General features: G+C 39.4%; 1 protein-coding gene and 1 pseudogene across 1 annotated transcript in view; one reads left to right on the plus strand and one right to left on the minus strand.

Annotated features, from left to right (window-relative positions):
- Window positions 1–14726, plus strand: part of MEIKIN (meiotic kinetochore factor) — a 54267-nt gene extending 39541 nt beyond the window's left edge. Inside the window, exons 10-12 of the mRNA XM_037050534.1 lie at window positions 1954–2034; window positions 2669–2788; window positions 14560–14726. Coding sequence (XP_036906429.1) covers window positions 1954–2034; window positions 2669–2788; window positions 14560–14697 — 339 coding nt within the window. The 3' untranslated portion in view covers window positions 14698–14726. The remainder of the gene's footprint in view (window positions 1–1953; window positions 2035–2668; window positions 2789–14559) is intronic.
- LOC118990119 (arf-GAP domain and FG repeat-containing protein 1-like) lies at window positions 8299–11176 on the minus strand (annotated as a pseudogene).
- Window positions 14727–15108: the final 382 nt, after the last annotated feature.

Consider the following 15108-nt stretch of genomic DNA (forward strand, 5'->3'; position numbering starts at 1 on the left):
GCTGGGCTCAAGGTCTGGCCCTTGAATCTGCTGCCCACCCTTTTGCCAATGGCTCTGAGTCTCCACCAGGCACGCCTAAGTCTGACGTTCTGGTCTGACTGGTGCTGGATGAACTCCTTGGTCCTCTCTTTCACAATCTCGGGCTTCACAAGGGTCTGAGGGCAGCCCTGGGCCCAGCAGGGGACAGCTGCCACCTGTGTAGGCAGAACTGAGGCAGAAAGCCTCAGTCTTCAATGCGCACCTGACAGAAGCTCTCCCAGTGGGGAAGTCTAGAGCAAAGATTTCCCATTAGAGGAATCTGATGTTGAGCTGCTGTGCTCAGAGGTTGGCTGAAGTTTGCCTGAGAAGATGATGGCCTCAGCCTGAGAGCTGAAGCAGATTCTAAAGGTGGTACCACCCGGGACTATCAGCTAACTGCACTCCTCGCAGTTGGAACAGCAGGCTCTTTGTTTAAGGTCTGAGTGGAGCACCTCCATGGCTCGCCACAGTGATAATCATAACGGTTGTCATCACGCATCTCCTACTCTCCATGCACCAGAGGTTCTGTTTACAGGTGTTATTTGTAACCTTTGCTCAGCAGTCCCTAGGGGTAGAATAATCTCCAAGGTTCAGAGAAAAAAATTAAAAGATTATGTAGCTAATAGAGAGCTGACATATTCAGTGTACCAGGTAAGTATGCCCATAAAATTTTGTTCTTATTTTGATAAAAAATTTTCTAATGAACTATTCCAGATTGCACCTTGAACAACAACTAGTTTCAGAGATTTTTAAGTCAGAAAGAGAAGAGGAAAGAAAAAAGAAACTCAACATAAATTTTCCTATGTTGTTCAAGTTTTAACTCTTGAGTTTGGGTTCCAGACTTGGTAGCATATAATAGATACCTTTCAGAGAGATTTATCCAAGGGACATGGTTATCTCATGGAATCCAAGGGCTGAAAAGGCAGCTGATGGCTTCCCTCTTTTTGACTCTATCCCTGTTTCCTTCTGCTCTGCCTCTCACCTGCTTCTTTGTCTTTGCTCTCCCTGGCTTTGTCACTTAGTCTCAAGCTCTGTCTCTCTTCTCCCTGTCTGTGTTCTGATCTCTGTCTGTCCCTTTCTGTCTCCGACTCTCTTTTTTTGACATCAGTCTCAGTCTTTCTGCCCCATCTCCGTTGGTCTCAATCTTGTCTATTTCTCTTCTTCCTCCCCCCTCCCCTGGATCTTCCTTTTTTCTTCCTCTCTGTCTTTTGTCTCCCCATTCTCCCTCTCTCCCCTCCCCCGACCTCTTTTTTTACTTTTCTTTCTTTCTCCTTTTCCCTCTTCTCCCTCTGACAGTCCTTCCCTCTCTCTGTCTTAAACTCTTTAGTTCTCTGATCCTGTCTCTTGTTCTTCTGTCTCTCAGTCTTGATTTGTCCTTCATTGCCTGCCCCTCTGCATCTTCAAGAAATAGAAAATGAGTCTTTCTCCTACTTTGTGCTTTCTTTAACTTTGATGTTCTGTACATGAAAGTACATGCATTTAAATGTATGTACTTTAAACCAACCATCCTTGCTACACGTTTGAACAACTTCAGAAATAACTTATAATCCCTTTCCATAAAAAGTACATTATGTACTAGGAATTAAACAAATGCTATAAGTAAAAAAAAAACCTTTCTTAGCAGTTAACTAAGATAATCAAAGCACCATTTACTAATTCAAATCTTTAATTAGCTTTTCTTCCTAAATTAATAGTGATTTTAACCAAAGTATTTTCAAATAGTTGCTATAGCACATAAGGTTCTCTTGGAAGTTGTTTGATCTAGCTCAAACCAGAAAATTCTTTAGTTGCCTGTCTAGTGGTATAAAACTTAATCAGCAGGTTAAAATTGTATTAGTATGGCACATTACTATTTAGTCTACTAATTTTAAATTGTGTTTTTATGGTGTTATTTCTTTCCGCTATTCAATCCCCTCTTTCACAAAACATCTATAGGACACAAATCCCACTACTCCTGATAAGAAAAGCAGAGGCCTGTTAACAAGCACCCCAACTTCGCAGACAGCTGGTTTGGAGGTAAGAATTAGTATTTGCACTTTGTGGCATCTATTTTCTGGTTCCCCTTCCTCCCTATTATTCTGTTTCTGTGACACCAGGGGAATATTGCACATAGAAAATGATATTTTTATTTTTCTGTTGCATAAACACACTTTCACTGGAAGTTTCTGTATGTTGCTATACGTAAAAGAAAGAAAAAAGAATCCTGCAGCACCAGCCTGTCTTGATGTCTCTCTGTCTGTCCTTTTCTGTCTCTGACTCTGTTTCTTTGTCAGTCTCAGACTTTTGGCTTGTAGGAGTAGACAGAGTTCAGTTAATAGGCCCCTTAGAAATATAAATTGGATGAAGAATAGGAAGAACTTACATGATGCTACAGCTAATAAAAATTCCTATTTAAACAATAACTTTAAAGCTGAAGAGTATTATAATCTTCTTTGTAGACTGGTTTCTCCCCAGTTAAACACGCATCTTTTGAAGAACTTATTTCCAAAATGTCAGCGATTATATTAATTCAGATAAAATTGTTCATCTGTCAAATTCACAAGAAAATGCTTCTAATGAAATAGTATGTTTCAACTTTCCTTTAATTACTTAAAAATAGTTGGTTTTGCAATATTTAACTTCAACAAAAGAGTAACATGTTCTTTTATAGATTGATCTGTCCTCAGTACAAAAAGCATCTTTGGAGGAACTATTTCCAAATGTCAGCAACTGTGTTAATTCAGATGAAATTGTTCCTGTGTCGAGTTTGCAAGAACATTTTTCAAATGAGGTATATCGATTTTCCTTTCCATCACCAAAAGAAATACGTACTGTTATATTAGATTCTTTGTAGATGAGATACCTTTAAAAATCTGTAATTTGTTTAAGCATAATATCATGTACGTGTGGAGTCAGCCATCAGTTACAATTCCAAATAAAGGATATTAAGCTGCTGCAAACAAAACATTTTGTATCCTCTGGACTGAGGGATATTGAACAATTAGAGGAAACAGTATTGTCCTACTAGTATTAGTATTAGTATTAGTATTGTCCTACTTTGATCCAAAACTGTTTTTTGTCTTTACATAAAAATTGTGGTCACCAACCTCATTGTCTTATGTGAAAGTACTGTGCCCCGTTAATAAAGAGTACATAAAACTCATGGCTCTAAGAGCCACGGTGGGAGGTGTGGGTGGGAGTAGAGAGAGGGGATGAGCAAAACAAAGAAGAAGGGAATGAGAGGAGGAGAGAGAAAGGGCCAGGGAGAAGGGAGCTGGGACAGAGATACCAAGAGGAGGACCAAGGAAGACAGGAAAGAGGCAGAGCGAAAAGGAAGAGGCCAAACTTCAGGGTTGTGTAGTCGTTCAGTGTGGCCAGTCCTTCTCAATGTGACCCTGGGGTGGGGGTGGGGATCCAGGTGGTGGGGAGGAGGCTAGAGATGAGATTGTAAAGGTAAACTGGGGCCAAGAGAGTAAAGGGTCTTGTAATCCATATTAAAGAATTTGGATTGTTTTCCTGAGAGGGGCCAGTAAGGAATTATGAACAGGGTGTGGTATCAGGTGTTCTTACATAAAGTTTATTCTGGCTCCAGAGGTAGAGAACAGATTGTAAAAGGCTGACACTAGAGGCAATTAGAGGGATAATAACAAAGAACAGAGCAGAAATAACTGAAGTAGACTAAAAAGTCAAAGGAAAAGATCAGTGAAACTAAGAGCTACTTTTTGAAAGGATAAACAAAATAGACAATCCTTGAGCAAGACTTCCTAAGAAAGAGAGGACTCAAATAAAGGAAATTAGAAATGAAAGAGGAGACATTACAGCTGATACCATAGAAACACAACAGATCATAAGAGACGACTATGAACAATTATACGCCCAAACTGGACAAACTAGAAGAAATGGATAAATTCCTAGAAACATAAAGCCTACCAAAACTAACTCATGAGGAAATAGAAAACCTGAACAGATCAATAACAAGTAAGGAGAATTATCAATAATCAAAAATCTCCCAACACTCTGATTGGTGTAGCTCAGTGGATTGAGCTCGGGCCTGCGAATCACACGATAGCAGTTCGATTCCCAGTCAGGGCACATGCCTTGGTTGCAGGCCAGGCCCCAGCAGGAGACCCATGAGAGGCAACCATACATTGATATTTCTCTCCCTCTCTCCTTCCCTTCCCCTCTAAAGATAAATGAATGAAATATTTTTTTTAAATCTCCCAACAAATGGAAATATAGGACCAGACGTTTTCATTGGTAAATCCTAACAAACATTTCAATGAGAATGCTAATTCTTCTTAAACTCTTTCAAAAGCTAAAAGAGAACACTTCCAAACTCATTTTACAATGGCAGCATTACCCTGAAATCAAAACTAGACAAGGACCCCATAAGAAAAAACAATTAACAGGCAAAACCTGTTGAACATAGATGCAAAAATTCTCAAGAAAATAGTAGGAAACTGAATTCAAAAACACATTAGAAGGATCATATACCGTGATCAAGTGGAATTTACTCCAGGGATGCAGGATGGCTCAACATTCACTAATGACAAGATGTGGTATATCACATTAACAAAGTAAAGGATAAAAATCATGTGATTATATCAATAAATGCATAAAAAACACTTGTATTTAGTATTGAAGAGGTAAACTATGAGACCATCCTAATATTTGTTCCTTTCCAGATAACTTGTTTATTTTTCTAACCTGGCCTTTTGTAAGTAGAAAGCAGCCTTCTTTTAAAGATGTACTTGGATGTAAATTTTATATTAAAATAAAGGAGAAGGGGAAAATGCTGTCATGTATATTAGAAAGCTGCCAAGAGAGTAGATACTAAAAGTTCTCATCACAAGGGAAAAAGAATTTTTTTTGTAAATAGATGAGGTGATGGATGTTAACTAAACTTGGGGTAATCATTTCAAAATATGTACTATGTCAACATTATATTCTACATCTTAAATTTATACTGTATAATATTGCAATTATATTTTAATAAAACTGGAAGGAGAAAAGATGGGGAGCTTTGGGAATAGGCCGAGGCCTTTCGGTCCTCTTGCACAATATCTTTTTAGTTCAAACATTTTCTAGTACAGTTCTGATTATTATTTAATTTCATTTATTCTCCATTCTAAAATGAATAGTTTTTAACTGTTTTCCCTGTACTGCATTAGTTTCCTAGAATTGCAGTAGCAGAATGCCACAAGCTAGGTGGCTTCTTAAAACAACAGATATTTATTCTGTTACAGTTCCAGAATTTGAAATCAAGGTGTTGGCCGTGCTTCCTCCGAGGCCTCTAGGGGAGATTCTTCTTTGCCTCTTCCAGCTTCCGTCAGCCCCAGGCATTTCTTGGTTTGTGGCTGCATAACTAGTTAAGGCCTCTGCCTCTGTCTTCATACAGCTTTCTTCCCTGTGCTTTTGTGTCTCTGGGTCTTCATACGGTGTTCTCCCTGTGTGCCTCTAACTGCATCCAAATTTCCCTCTCCTTGTGAGGTCACCAGTCATATTGGATTAAAGCCTACCCTAATGACTTCATCTTAATTTGATTAAATCTGCAAAGACCAAATAAAGTCACCTTAACCAGTACTGTGGGTTAGGACTTCAACATCTTTTTTTTTGGTGAGAATACATTTTAACCCATAACACTGGTTTTCCTATTTTTCAGTCTAATTGGTCTTAAACACTTTGCCAGTTATCCATATGGCCCCTCTAGATCTTCAGTTGCATCAGGTTTCTCATGAGTTTCAACTTACTAAAGAATTCTTTTCTGGAGCTTTCTACCTGTCCTAATATAGTGTGTCATACTGCCTTTATCCCTGTGGCGTGATTGTCATCTTGGGATCGCCCCGTACCCTCATCCTGGGGACTCCCTTGCCCTTTCTCCTGGGGTTGGTCCTCCTGTTTCCCCCATGACTTTCTCTTTCTGGCTTATTTTGGTGGAGCGAATCATCTATTAGCTTCCTGAGAAAAAGGCATGTGCTGTAGAAATTGTTTGAGACCTTTCACGACCGAAATTGTTTTTATTCCATTCTCATACATGATGGATAGCTTAAGCTAGCCAGAGAATTCTAGGTTGGAATTAATTTTCTTTGGAAGTTTTCCAGCATAACTTCATTTTACTTCTAGCTTTTCATCTTAATTCAAGAAGCATGCTGATTCCTAGTCTAATATAAATGCCCAACTTTTTCTTCACTGTATCTTCCATGTTCTGAAATGTCATAATGATGTGCCTTGGTACAGGTCTTTATGCATGTATAGAGCTAGAAAACTTTTAATCTGGAAACTTACACACTTTAGTTTTGGGATTTTTTAAATTATTTCATTAATAAGTTGTGGGTCTGCATTTTTTCTCCTTTTCCTGGAACATCTACTATTTGGATATGGACTTTCTATACTGGCCCTCTCATCTCCTTATCTTTTAAAAAAACCTCTTTATCTTCTAGTTCTGTGTTCTGGGAGAGTCCCTCAATTTTACCTTCCAAATCTTATGTTGAAGATTTTGCATGTATGTTACAATCTTTTAAAAAATATTTTATTTATTTATAATTAGAGAGAGTTGAGGAAGGGTGAAGAAAGGAAGAGAAACATCAGTCAGGTGCCTCTTGCACACCCTCAACTGGGGACCTGGCCTGCAACCCAGGCCTGTGCTGGGATCAGAGGGATGACCTTGTACTTTGCAGGATGATGCGCAGCCAACCGAGCCACAGGGTCAGGGTGCTACAATATTTTTTAGTGCACGAGAGCTCCTTTTGTCCTCTGGATGCCCCTTTACTGTAATGTACTTGGTTTATGCTTGTCCAATTTTCTAGTGTTAGTTCATTAATCTTGATGTTTTCTGTCACTTCTGTAGTCTCTGTTTTCTCCAAGGTGCATCCTTCTTTTCTTTTTGTTTTATTTTGTCTCTTCTCTTCTGTCCTCTTCTCTTTTCTTGGCTCTCACTTGCTCTCTCTCTCTCTCTCTCTTTTTTCTTTCTTTATCTGTTGTATTAATTACTCATCTATCTACTCATATTTAAGACTGTGTTTTTAAAAACCTGGCTGGACACTGTAACTCCTGGGTGGGCCTTTGTCGACTATGAAATTTATCGCAGGGTCATATGCCTGAGCCTTGTACTTACATCAGCAACATTAGATCTTTCCTTTTGGACTGCTGAGAGCAGAATTTTCCCCCTAATATTTACTTTTTTCACATGCAGACTAGCAAAATGTAATCAGCTTTATTATGCAGATAGGTATCCTTCTACATTTTTAAACAATTTAGACATGTATAAAAAGAAAAGCTCTTCAGAAAGGAAAAATTCAAGAATGAATAAAACCTTCCAATTTTGACCTTGTAACTTTCCTGTTGCAATGCTTAAAACAATTTCAGGTTATTTATTCTAAGATATATGACAACACCTTAAAAGTGACTGATCTATTTCCCCACTATCATTTTTTTTTCACATAACAAACTATTAAAAGTTAACAAATATTTATATGCACAAATAGCTACTTTCTAAGAAAAAATGTATAGTTCTGCAGCATAATGAACATGGTATCTGCAATAAGTTAATATTGGCCAATTTTTAGAAAATCCTTACCCAAGGATATTTTCATTTGTTCTTTTAGAGAGAGGAAGGGAGAGAAACATCACTGTGAGAGAAGCATCACTTGGTTGCCTTCCCAGGCGCCAGACCAGGCATCTGTGCCAGGACAGGGTGTCGCACGTGTCTGCACCCAGACTGGGAATAAACACGCAGCCTGGGTATGTTCCCCGGCTGGGAATCTAACCTACAACCTTTTGGTTACAGGATGACACTTCAAACATTGAGCTACACTGGCCAGAGCAATAACTAGCCAATTTTTAATATATATGATACTAATACCTTTTCTGCCAATTCACAGCTTTAAAATTGTTACTGGAGCCCTGGCTGGTGTGGCTCAGTGAATTGGGTGCTGGCCTGTGATCCAAAAGATTGTGATTCCCAGTCAGAGCATGTACTTGATTGTGGGCCAGGTCCCAGTTGGGGGTGTGTGAGAAGCAACCAGTTGTTTCTCTGGCACATCGATATTTCTCTCCTTCTCTTTCTCTTTATCTTCCCCTCTCTCTAAAAGTAAATAAATAAGATCTTAAAAAAATAAAGTTGCTACTGGAGTCCTCTGTTTTACACATACCTCCTGGTGTTTGATACAAAATGCAGGCTCTTTAAAGCCTTCTTCTGTGTTTCAAGCTAAGATCAGTGAAACAAAACAATAGTGCAAGAGGTGGAGAGATGTAATGTGACCACGTTAAAGTTTGTTCCAGTAAAATGGCTGTATGAGGCTATCAGAAAGGATTGGTGGGTGAACTTCCTGTTGGATTACTGGATATTTCAGCAGCTACAACCTGACCAAAAGGGGTTACCACTGGCTTTGTTTGCCCAGATGCTGCAAAACCTGCACCATTGGGCTGTTGAGCATCTGTCCACTGAGGAAACACTGCTTGGGCTAGGAAGGCAGCCTTCTGAAAGCTGTCACTCAAACTGGTGGGAAGACTACAGGGAGCAGGAATAGGGAACCCTGCAGAGATGCTCATGGATGTAGTGCCAAAGGTCACTGCTGTTTCTCCTCTGGCATTGGTCTGAAATGGATTTGCAGAAGATGCCACAGAAGGACCACCAGCAGCAACAGATGGGTTTGTGGAAGACGTAGCTCCAAAGGGAGCAGGCACACTTGTAGAAGCAGGCTTGTTTGTGCAGAAGCACCCACTGGCACTGTTCCAAAAACATGCTGCTAGTATTTCTTGTGGGAAGTGGATGCATTACTGGAGGTGGCTGCAGAGCTGAAAATGCTGTCTGCTTCTTCCAGGGCTGCATACTTGTCTGCAGATGCACTTGACTGACTAGGAACTGAAACCACAGGACCAACAAGAACTTTACCTGTGGTCCCAAAGCCAACCTTCTCCCTGATTGCCACCTTGCCCAGCACTGAGGATATTGTCTAAATTAGCAAGTGCTGCATATGTGTCTGCTGTCTGTAGACCAACTTTATTTGTTGAAACTTTATTAACAGCTGATGCTGTTTGATGAGTCTGAGAGATATTGAAAGTTCCAAAATCAGCCTGGAGGATTTGGGGAAGTTACCAAAATGAACAAAATTAACATTTACTCATCCAGCACTTCTACCTGTAGTTTGGGGGTTAAAAGGAATGCGACTTGCTATGTGAAACCTCCCAAATTACAGGAACTACTAGACTGTCCAAATGCATCAAAATTTGCAAAATCTGCATTTGCAGAATTCTGGGCTGCATAACTGTTGGAATATGCCAAGTTAGCAATATTGGCTGTAGCCATTGACTGAGGAGCTAGAGCAGCAAATATGTATGAGCCACAATCATTGAAAAGATCAGACTGCTTCTTTTCCTGATGCTGTCCTTGAGAACCACCTACAACAGGGGACTGACTAAGTGTGCTCTTAAGTGCCGGGCTCTTGCTCAATCTCCCGAGCGATTTTGGTGGTCTGGTCCCAGGTGTGCTGCTTGTGCTGCTGGCAGAGGGCCCTGAAAGATGCATGGAACTGATGCCACCACTTTGGCTTGTTCTGGGGAAACATACCATCTTTTCTTTTCATATTTCTGTTGCAGGAACTCTCACTTTTTATGGATCCCTGAAGTCTGGAATTGCTGAAGATCTATCATCAAATAATCTGTAAACAGATAGATCAAATCTGTTTACAGACTATCGTCTGTTTACAGACTTCATTTCTATGTTTTTGCAGGAACTTAATTTCCTGTTACGTGAATATTGTCATGGAGATAGAGTCACCCTGTGTAGTGGGCTTAACCCTGGCAGTCTATCAGGAGCAGGAAGTACAGACCAAGGAGCCCACGGCACATTGTAGTAGGTGGAGTGTGCTGGTCCCAGTTAAGCACTTTCTGTTGTGCTGTGCTGTGCTGTGAAGATGCTCAAGTCCCATAGCATTTTCAGGTGCTTCTCATGCTTCCGCTTGGTGCTGGCCACCTTGGCTGTGGCACAGAGGGAGGAGGTGGCCGGTGGGGCTAGGAGTTGGAAGGCCCTGATCTTGGGAGCCTGTTGTCTCACAGGCTGCCCTAGCCACAGCTGCCTTCTTCCAGTCTGCATGCACCAGCACCACCCACCAGGAACCTGGGCATCACCCGAATGAACTGGGTTGCATGTGGCTAACTGACCCAACACCACACCAACTGGCACAGCTGGAACTACTGAGAGCAGAATCTTTATAGCTTTGACTGGCGAATATATTGATAGATAGACCTCTTTGGACTGAGAGTCTCAGTATCACTTTTATCAGAACACTTCCCCTTTCAAGTGCTGGAAATCCCTCGAAGAGCAAACATTTGTTATATTCCTTTTTCAGAGAAAAATCCTCTAGTCCTTTGCTTGAGTTGGGAATGAGCAGTTACAGTAAGTGGGAGAGTAGATCTTAGAGTCTGACTGCCTTCTCTTTATATACATACAGCATTCTTGCAAAAGAGAATATGCATAGTTTAAAGAAAAAAATATATGAACACCCTTGTGCCCACCATGCTAACAGTGGAATATAATATTACAAACACCGCTCCTCCAAAAGCCATTGAGTCTCATTATGATTCCATTCACACTCTCCCATAAGTAACTGTTATCCTGTGTTTTGTGTCCTCTATTTTTTAGAACTAAATCTTTTATCCAATGAACATGGCATATCTTCTCATTTATTTAGGTGTTCTTTAATATTTTTCAGTAGAGTTTATCATTCTAAATGGAATGATCTTGCATTTTTTGTTAGACATGTCTTTTTATAAATTACATTTTCCAATACCATTGATGGAACATAAAAATACAATTGTGTATATTTGTGTATAACCCAAACCCTGCTGAATCTTACTAATGGTAATATATGTCTATAGATTGTTTTGGGTTTTTTATGTTGACGATCATATTAGCTAAGCATAATAACAGTGTTGTGTTTTTTTTTTCATGTGAATGGTACCTACTTATCCCGGGTAAGACTTCTAGTACAACATATTTCATACTTAGGATCTCAAGGGAAATTTTTTTTAAAGTTTCACTATTAAGTTTAAAGGTTGGGCAACTTATAGATAACTGGTACTAAGCAAGAAAAGAGGTGGTGACAAACAACTAAAGAATTTTAGCAGCTAAAACGGTTTTATAATAAAGGTTCATTACTTGCTCATGCCGTACCTCCATTGCTCATTACAGTTGACAGAGAAGCCATCTTGAATATTGCTAGAAATGATGCCAGTAGAAAAAAATTAAGCTGTGGAAAGTCTTCTTACATTGATAACTAAATGTTCTGGCTTAGAAGTGACATGATTCTGCTCAAAACTCATTGGCCAGAAATAGTCATGTGGCCTTTCTGATCCACAGGGCCAGGAAGTGCACCTTCTCCAATAAAACCCACAACTCTCTGAAAAACAATACTGAGCACTGCCAGCATCCTTTACAAGGATGAGGTCTTCCCCATATTTCTAGTTTGCTTATGTGAATATAATATTTATTCAATTTTTTTGCATCTGTTGGGTATATACTTCCTTGTTGACAGCCATTTTCCTCTCTACTCTTTGATGTTGTCATTCCACTGTCTTCTGACTTCCATATTGCTGTTGCAACTCTTTTGTTAGCCTCACTGTCATTTCCTTTCAAATTGTATGTATAAAGGAAAGGGTTAATTGAGCAGGCCTGCATGTTCCCACAGTTCTCAGGACTGTCCCGTGGCAAGACTCCTGAGAGATGACCTTGGAGTATCCTGCCTGATAAGAATGCCTTTTATGTCCTGAACCACCCAGGTAGTTTATCCTAACAATGCAATTTTGGTAAATACCTATTTTTGATACCTAAGTCTTGGGGCCACCTTGTATCAGCCTGACCTCTGGGGGGCTGGGGTCTGAGTCAGAGCTCACGGAGCTTCCCTGGTCGGCAGCACCGTGCTACACATGAGAGAATTAACTGCTGTTCACATGACTTCAGCTAGGAGAGGATAACTCAGAGCTTGTTTGTTTGGATTCAGCTCTAGAAGCCTTTTCCGCTGGACTCCACTTTGCTTGTCCCTTTGCTGGTTTTAATCTGTATCCTTTTGCTATAATAAACCATAACTATGGGTATAACAGATTTTCTGAATCCTGTGAGTCTCTGTAGCAAACCACTGAGCCTCAGGGAGGTCTTAGGAACTGATACATTTTTTCTTTCTGGCTTTTTTAAAAGTTCTCCTTGTCTTAGTTATGCTATAATTTCACGAGAATGCATACATAAATGGATTAGTATTTTCATTTATTATTCTTTTTCATTTTAATTTTGCTTGCACTATTAGGCTTCCTGAATCTGTGGACTCATGTCTCTCATCAGTTTGGGAAACTTCTAGGCTGTAATCTGTTTTATTCTTTCTGAAATGATAGTTAGCATATGTTAGGCCCCTTCCTATCCTTTATATCTCTCAACCTCTTTTTAATATTTATAATTAATTTGTTGTATTCGGGGAAGTTCTTCAGTAATTCTCTCTAGCTGTGTCTACTCTGCTGTTAAAACCCACTATCAAAATTTATTTCAACAATTTTATTTTTCATTTCAAGAAGTTCTGGTTGTTTCTTTTTCAGGTCTGCTTTTCATTCCTCATAGTCTACTGCTTGCTCATCTGTAAGATTTGAATCGTTAATCCTTTAATTATTTCACACCTTGTTATTTTATTGTGATTTGGCAATCTAATATCTTCTGTTCTGAGGGCTTAAATCCACTGTTTGATATTCTTTTTTTAAGATTTTATTTATTTATCTTTAGAGGGGAAGAGAAGGAGAGAGGAAGAGAAATACCAAAGTATGGTTGCTTCTCATACATCCCCTGCTGGGAACTGGCCTGCAACCCAGGCATGTGCCCTGACCGGGAATGGAACCGCGATCCTGTGGTTCACAGGCCCGCGCTCAATCCACTGAGCTACACCAGCCAGGGCGATATTCTTATGTAGTCTTATATATGATAGCTTTATTTCTGATGAGTTTGGTGCTTCCTTTATTGTTATAATGAAATGATAGGAGGAGGTAAAATATATTTTGTACATCATTTCTGCTTGGAACTATTCTCTGGGCTGAATCTTGAATGACAACTCTGGCATTGCCCCCAACCCTCACCATTTATTTTTCTTGCTCTTATTTGCTAAGAGTCCTATAGACTTAAATGGGGGTCCTATCATCCTAACAGTATTTGTGTCTGTTTGTATTACAACAGCTGTAGCTAGGTTTGGGTATCAATCTGGGGCCACTTTAGTCCCCTTTAAAGATTTCACCTTGGTGTGGGAATCTCAGGTAGGTTCAAGCATTCCCTTTTTTCTGCTGGCCCATTAATAGTGTCATTGTCTGAGTCAGCCACTGTGTCCAGGGGCATGGAATACATTGATTGGCTAGGCTGGGGGTTGTGGCCACCTTGGGGCTCAGAAGTATCATCAGCTCCACCTGATCCATATAGAGGGGGTGGTATATAGGCTGGTAGAATGAATAGGTTTTCCCAAGAGATCTGGAAGTACCGGAAGGATGGAAAATGAATGCTGGGCTGGAAAATTGCAAATGTTCTCTACTGAAGATGATACAGAATTTTATAGCAGGAAAGGTTTCTGTGTAGGCTGTATTCAAAATGAGAGGAGCCCTGTCCCAACAGGCATGGCTCAATTGGTTCAGCATTATACTGCAAAGTGAAAGGCTGCTGATTGGATTCCCAGTCAGGGCGTATGCTTGGGTTGTGGACCAGGTCCCTGGTTGGGGTGTGTGTGTGAGGCAATCAGTCAGTGTTTCTCTTACACATTGATGTTTCTCTCCCTCTCTTTCTCCCGCCTTTCCTCTCTTTCTCAAAATAAATGAAAACAATATCTTTTAAATGAGAGGAGCCCTGGCAGTGTTGTTCAGTGGTTGGGTGTTGTCCTGCAAACCGAAAGGTTGCAGGTTTGATTCCGGGTCAGGGCACATGCCTGGGTTGCAGGTTCATTCCCTCTCACATCAGTGTTTCTTTTCCTCTCTTTCTGCCCTGCCTCCCCTCTCTCTAGAGGCAATAAAAGAAAAAAAGAGAGGATCTCTGATAAATGCATCTCTATATTAGTGTACTAAGAAACAAATGTATCACTTTTGACAGATACAGTATTTCTTTATGCTAGAGACTCTGCTTAATGAGAAATTGTCAAAATGACATGAGTTGGAAAATCAAGGAAATCTGGTGTTTGACTCAGAATTAAATTATTTTTTTTAATTCACTACATTTTGTAAACACTCTCCCACTTTGGAGTGCTTGAGTCTCGACTTTATCATTGCTTTTTGTCTCTCCTTAACTAACTTATCTAATCTCTGAGAATCTAAGTTTTCTCATTTTACAAATGGGGATAATGTAATCTGCCTTCTTTGGCTTTTGTGAGTATTAAATAAGTAGATGTTTTAAAGCCAATTAGCTAGTGTCCAGAGTGGATAAGTATTTCATAAATGCTTTTAATGAATATTTATGAAATATGGATGTTAAGACTATTTGCCTTTGAAACAAAATAGCATACAAATATAGTACCTGAAAGAATTATACAATGTCTGCCTTTTCTTCTTTTCCAGGTTCCTTTAAATACATCAGAAATATGTTGTATAATTAGAGCATCACCAGGAATTAGACAAGTGAAATGTAAAAGTGTTATTGTAAAGAAGAAGAAATTTTCTTTTCCTAAAGACATTCCACAAGGTACTGTGGTATGAATGCAGAGCCTACTTTTAAAAAGCTATAAACGTGTTTTCCTACAGATTCCTTATGCACTCAGGGAGTTCAGTTACAAATTGTATGGTGGGACCTCCTGCTCAAGTGCAAATAGTAAAATTATAAGTTTGGTCAGGTTTCAAAACTTTGTTAAAATAATTTTTTGAAAATCAAATACTTCATCTTTTGAAAAGTTAACTCATATCATTGATTTAAAAGGTATTTAAGATAATTCCTCCTATAACTATTAGAAATTTAATGTTAGATTTTATTTTTAGTAGCCTTCTTTTTAACAGTATGGAGATATTTTTGTATATACTTAACATTGGTTGAACACTTTCTCTGTGAAAGGCATTCAGCTAAGCACCTTATTATATCTCATTTATTTTTCACTGACTTTGTGATAGACAAGA

The sequence above is a fragment of the Sturnira hondurensis genome, unplaced genomic scaffold (genome assembly GCF_014824575.4).
Source record: "Sturnira hondurensis isolate 20B ecotype Veracruz unplaced genomic scaffold, ASM1482457v3 Scaffold0006805, whole genome shotgun sequence".
Taxonomy (NCBI): Eukaryota; Metazoa; Chordata; class Mammalia; order Chiroptera; family Phyllostomidae; genus Sturnira; species Sturnira hondurensis.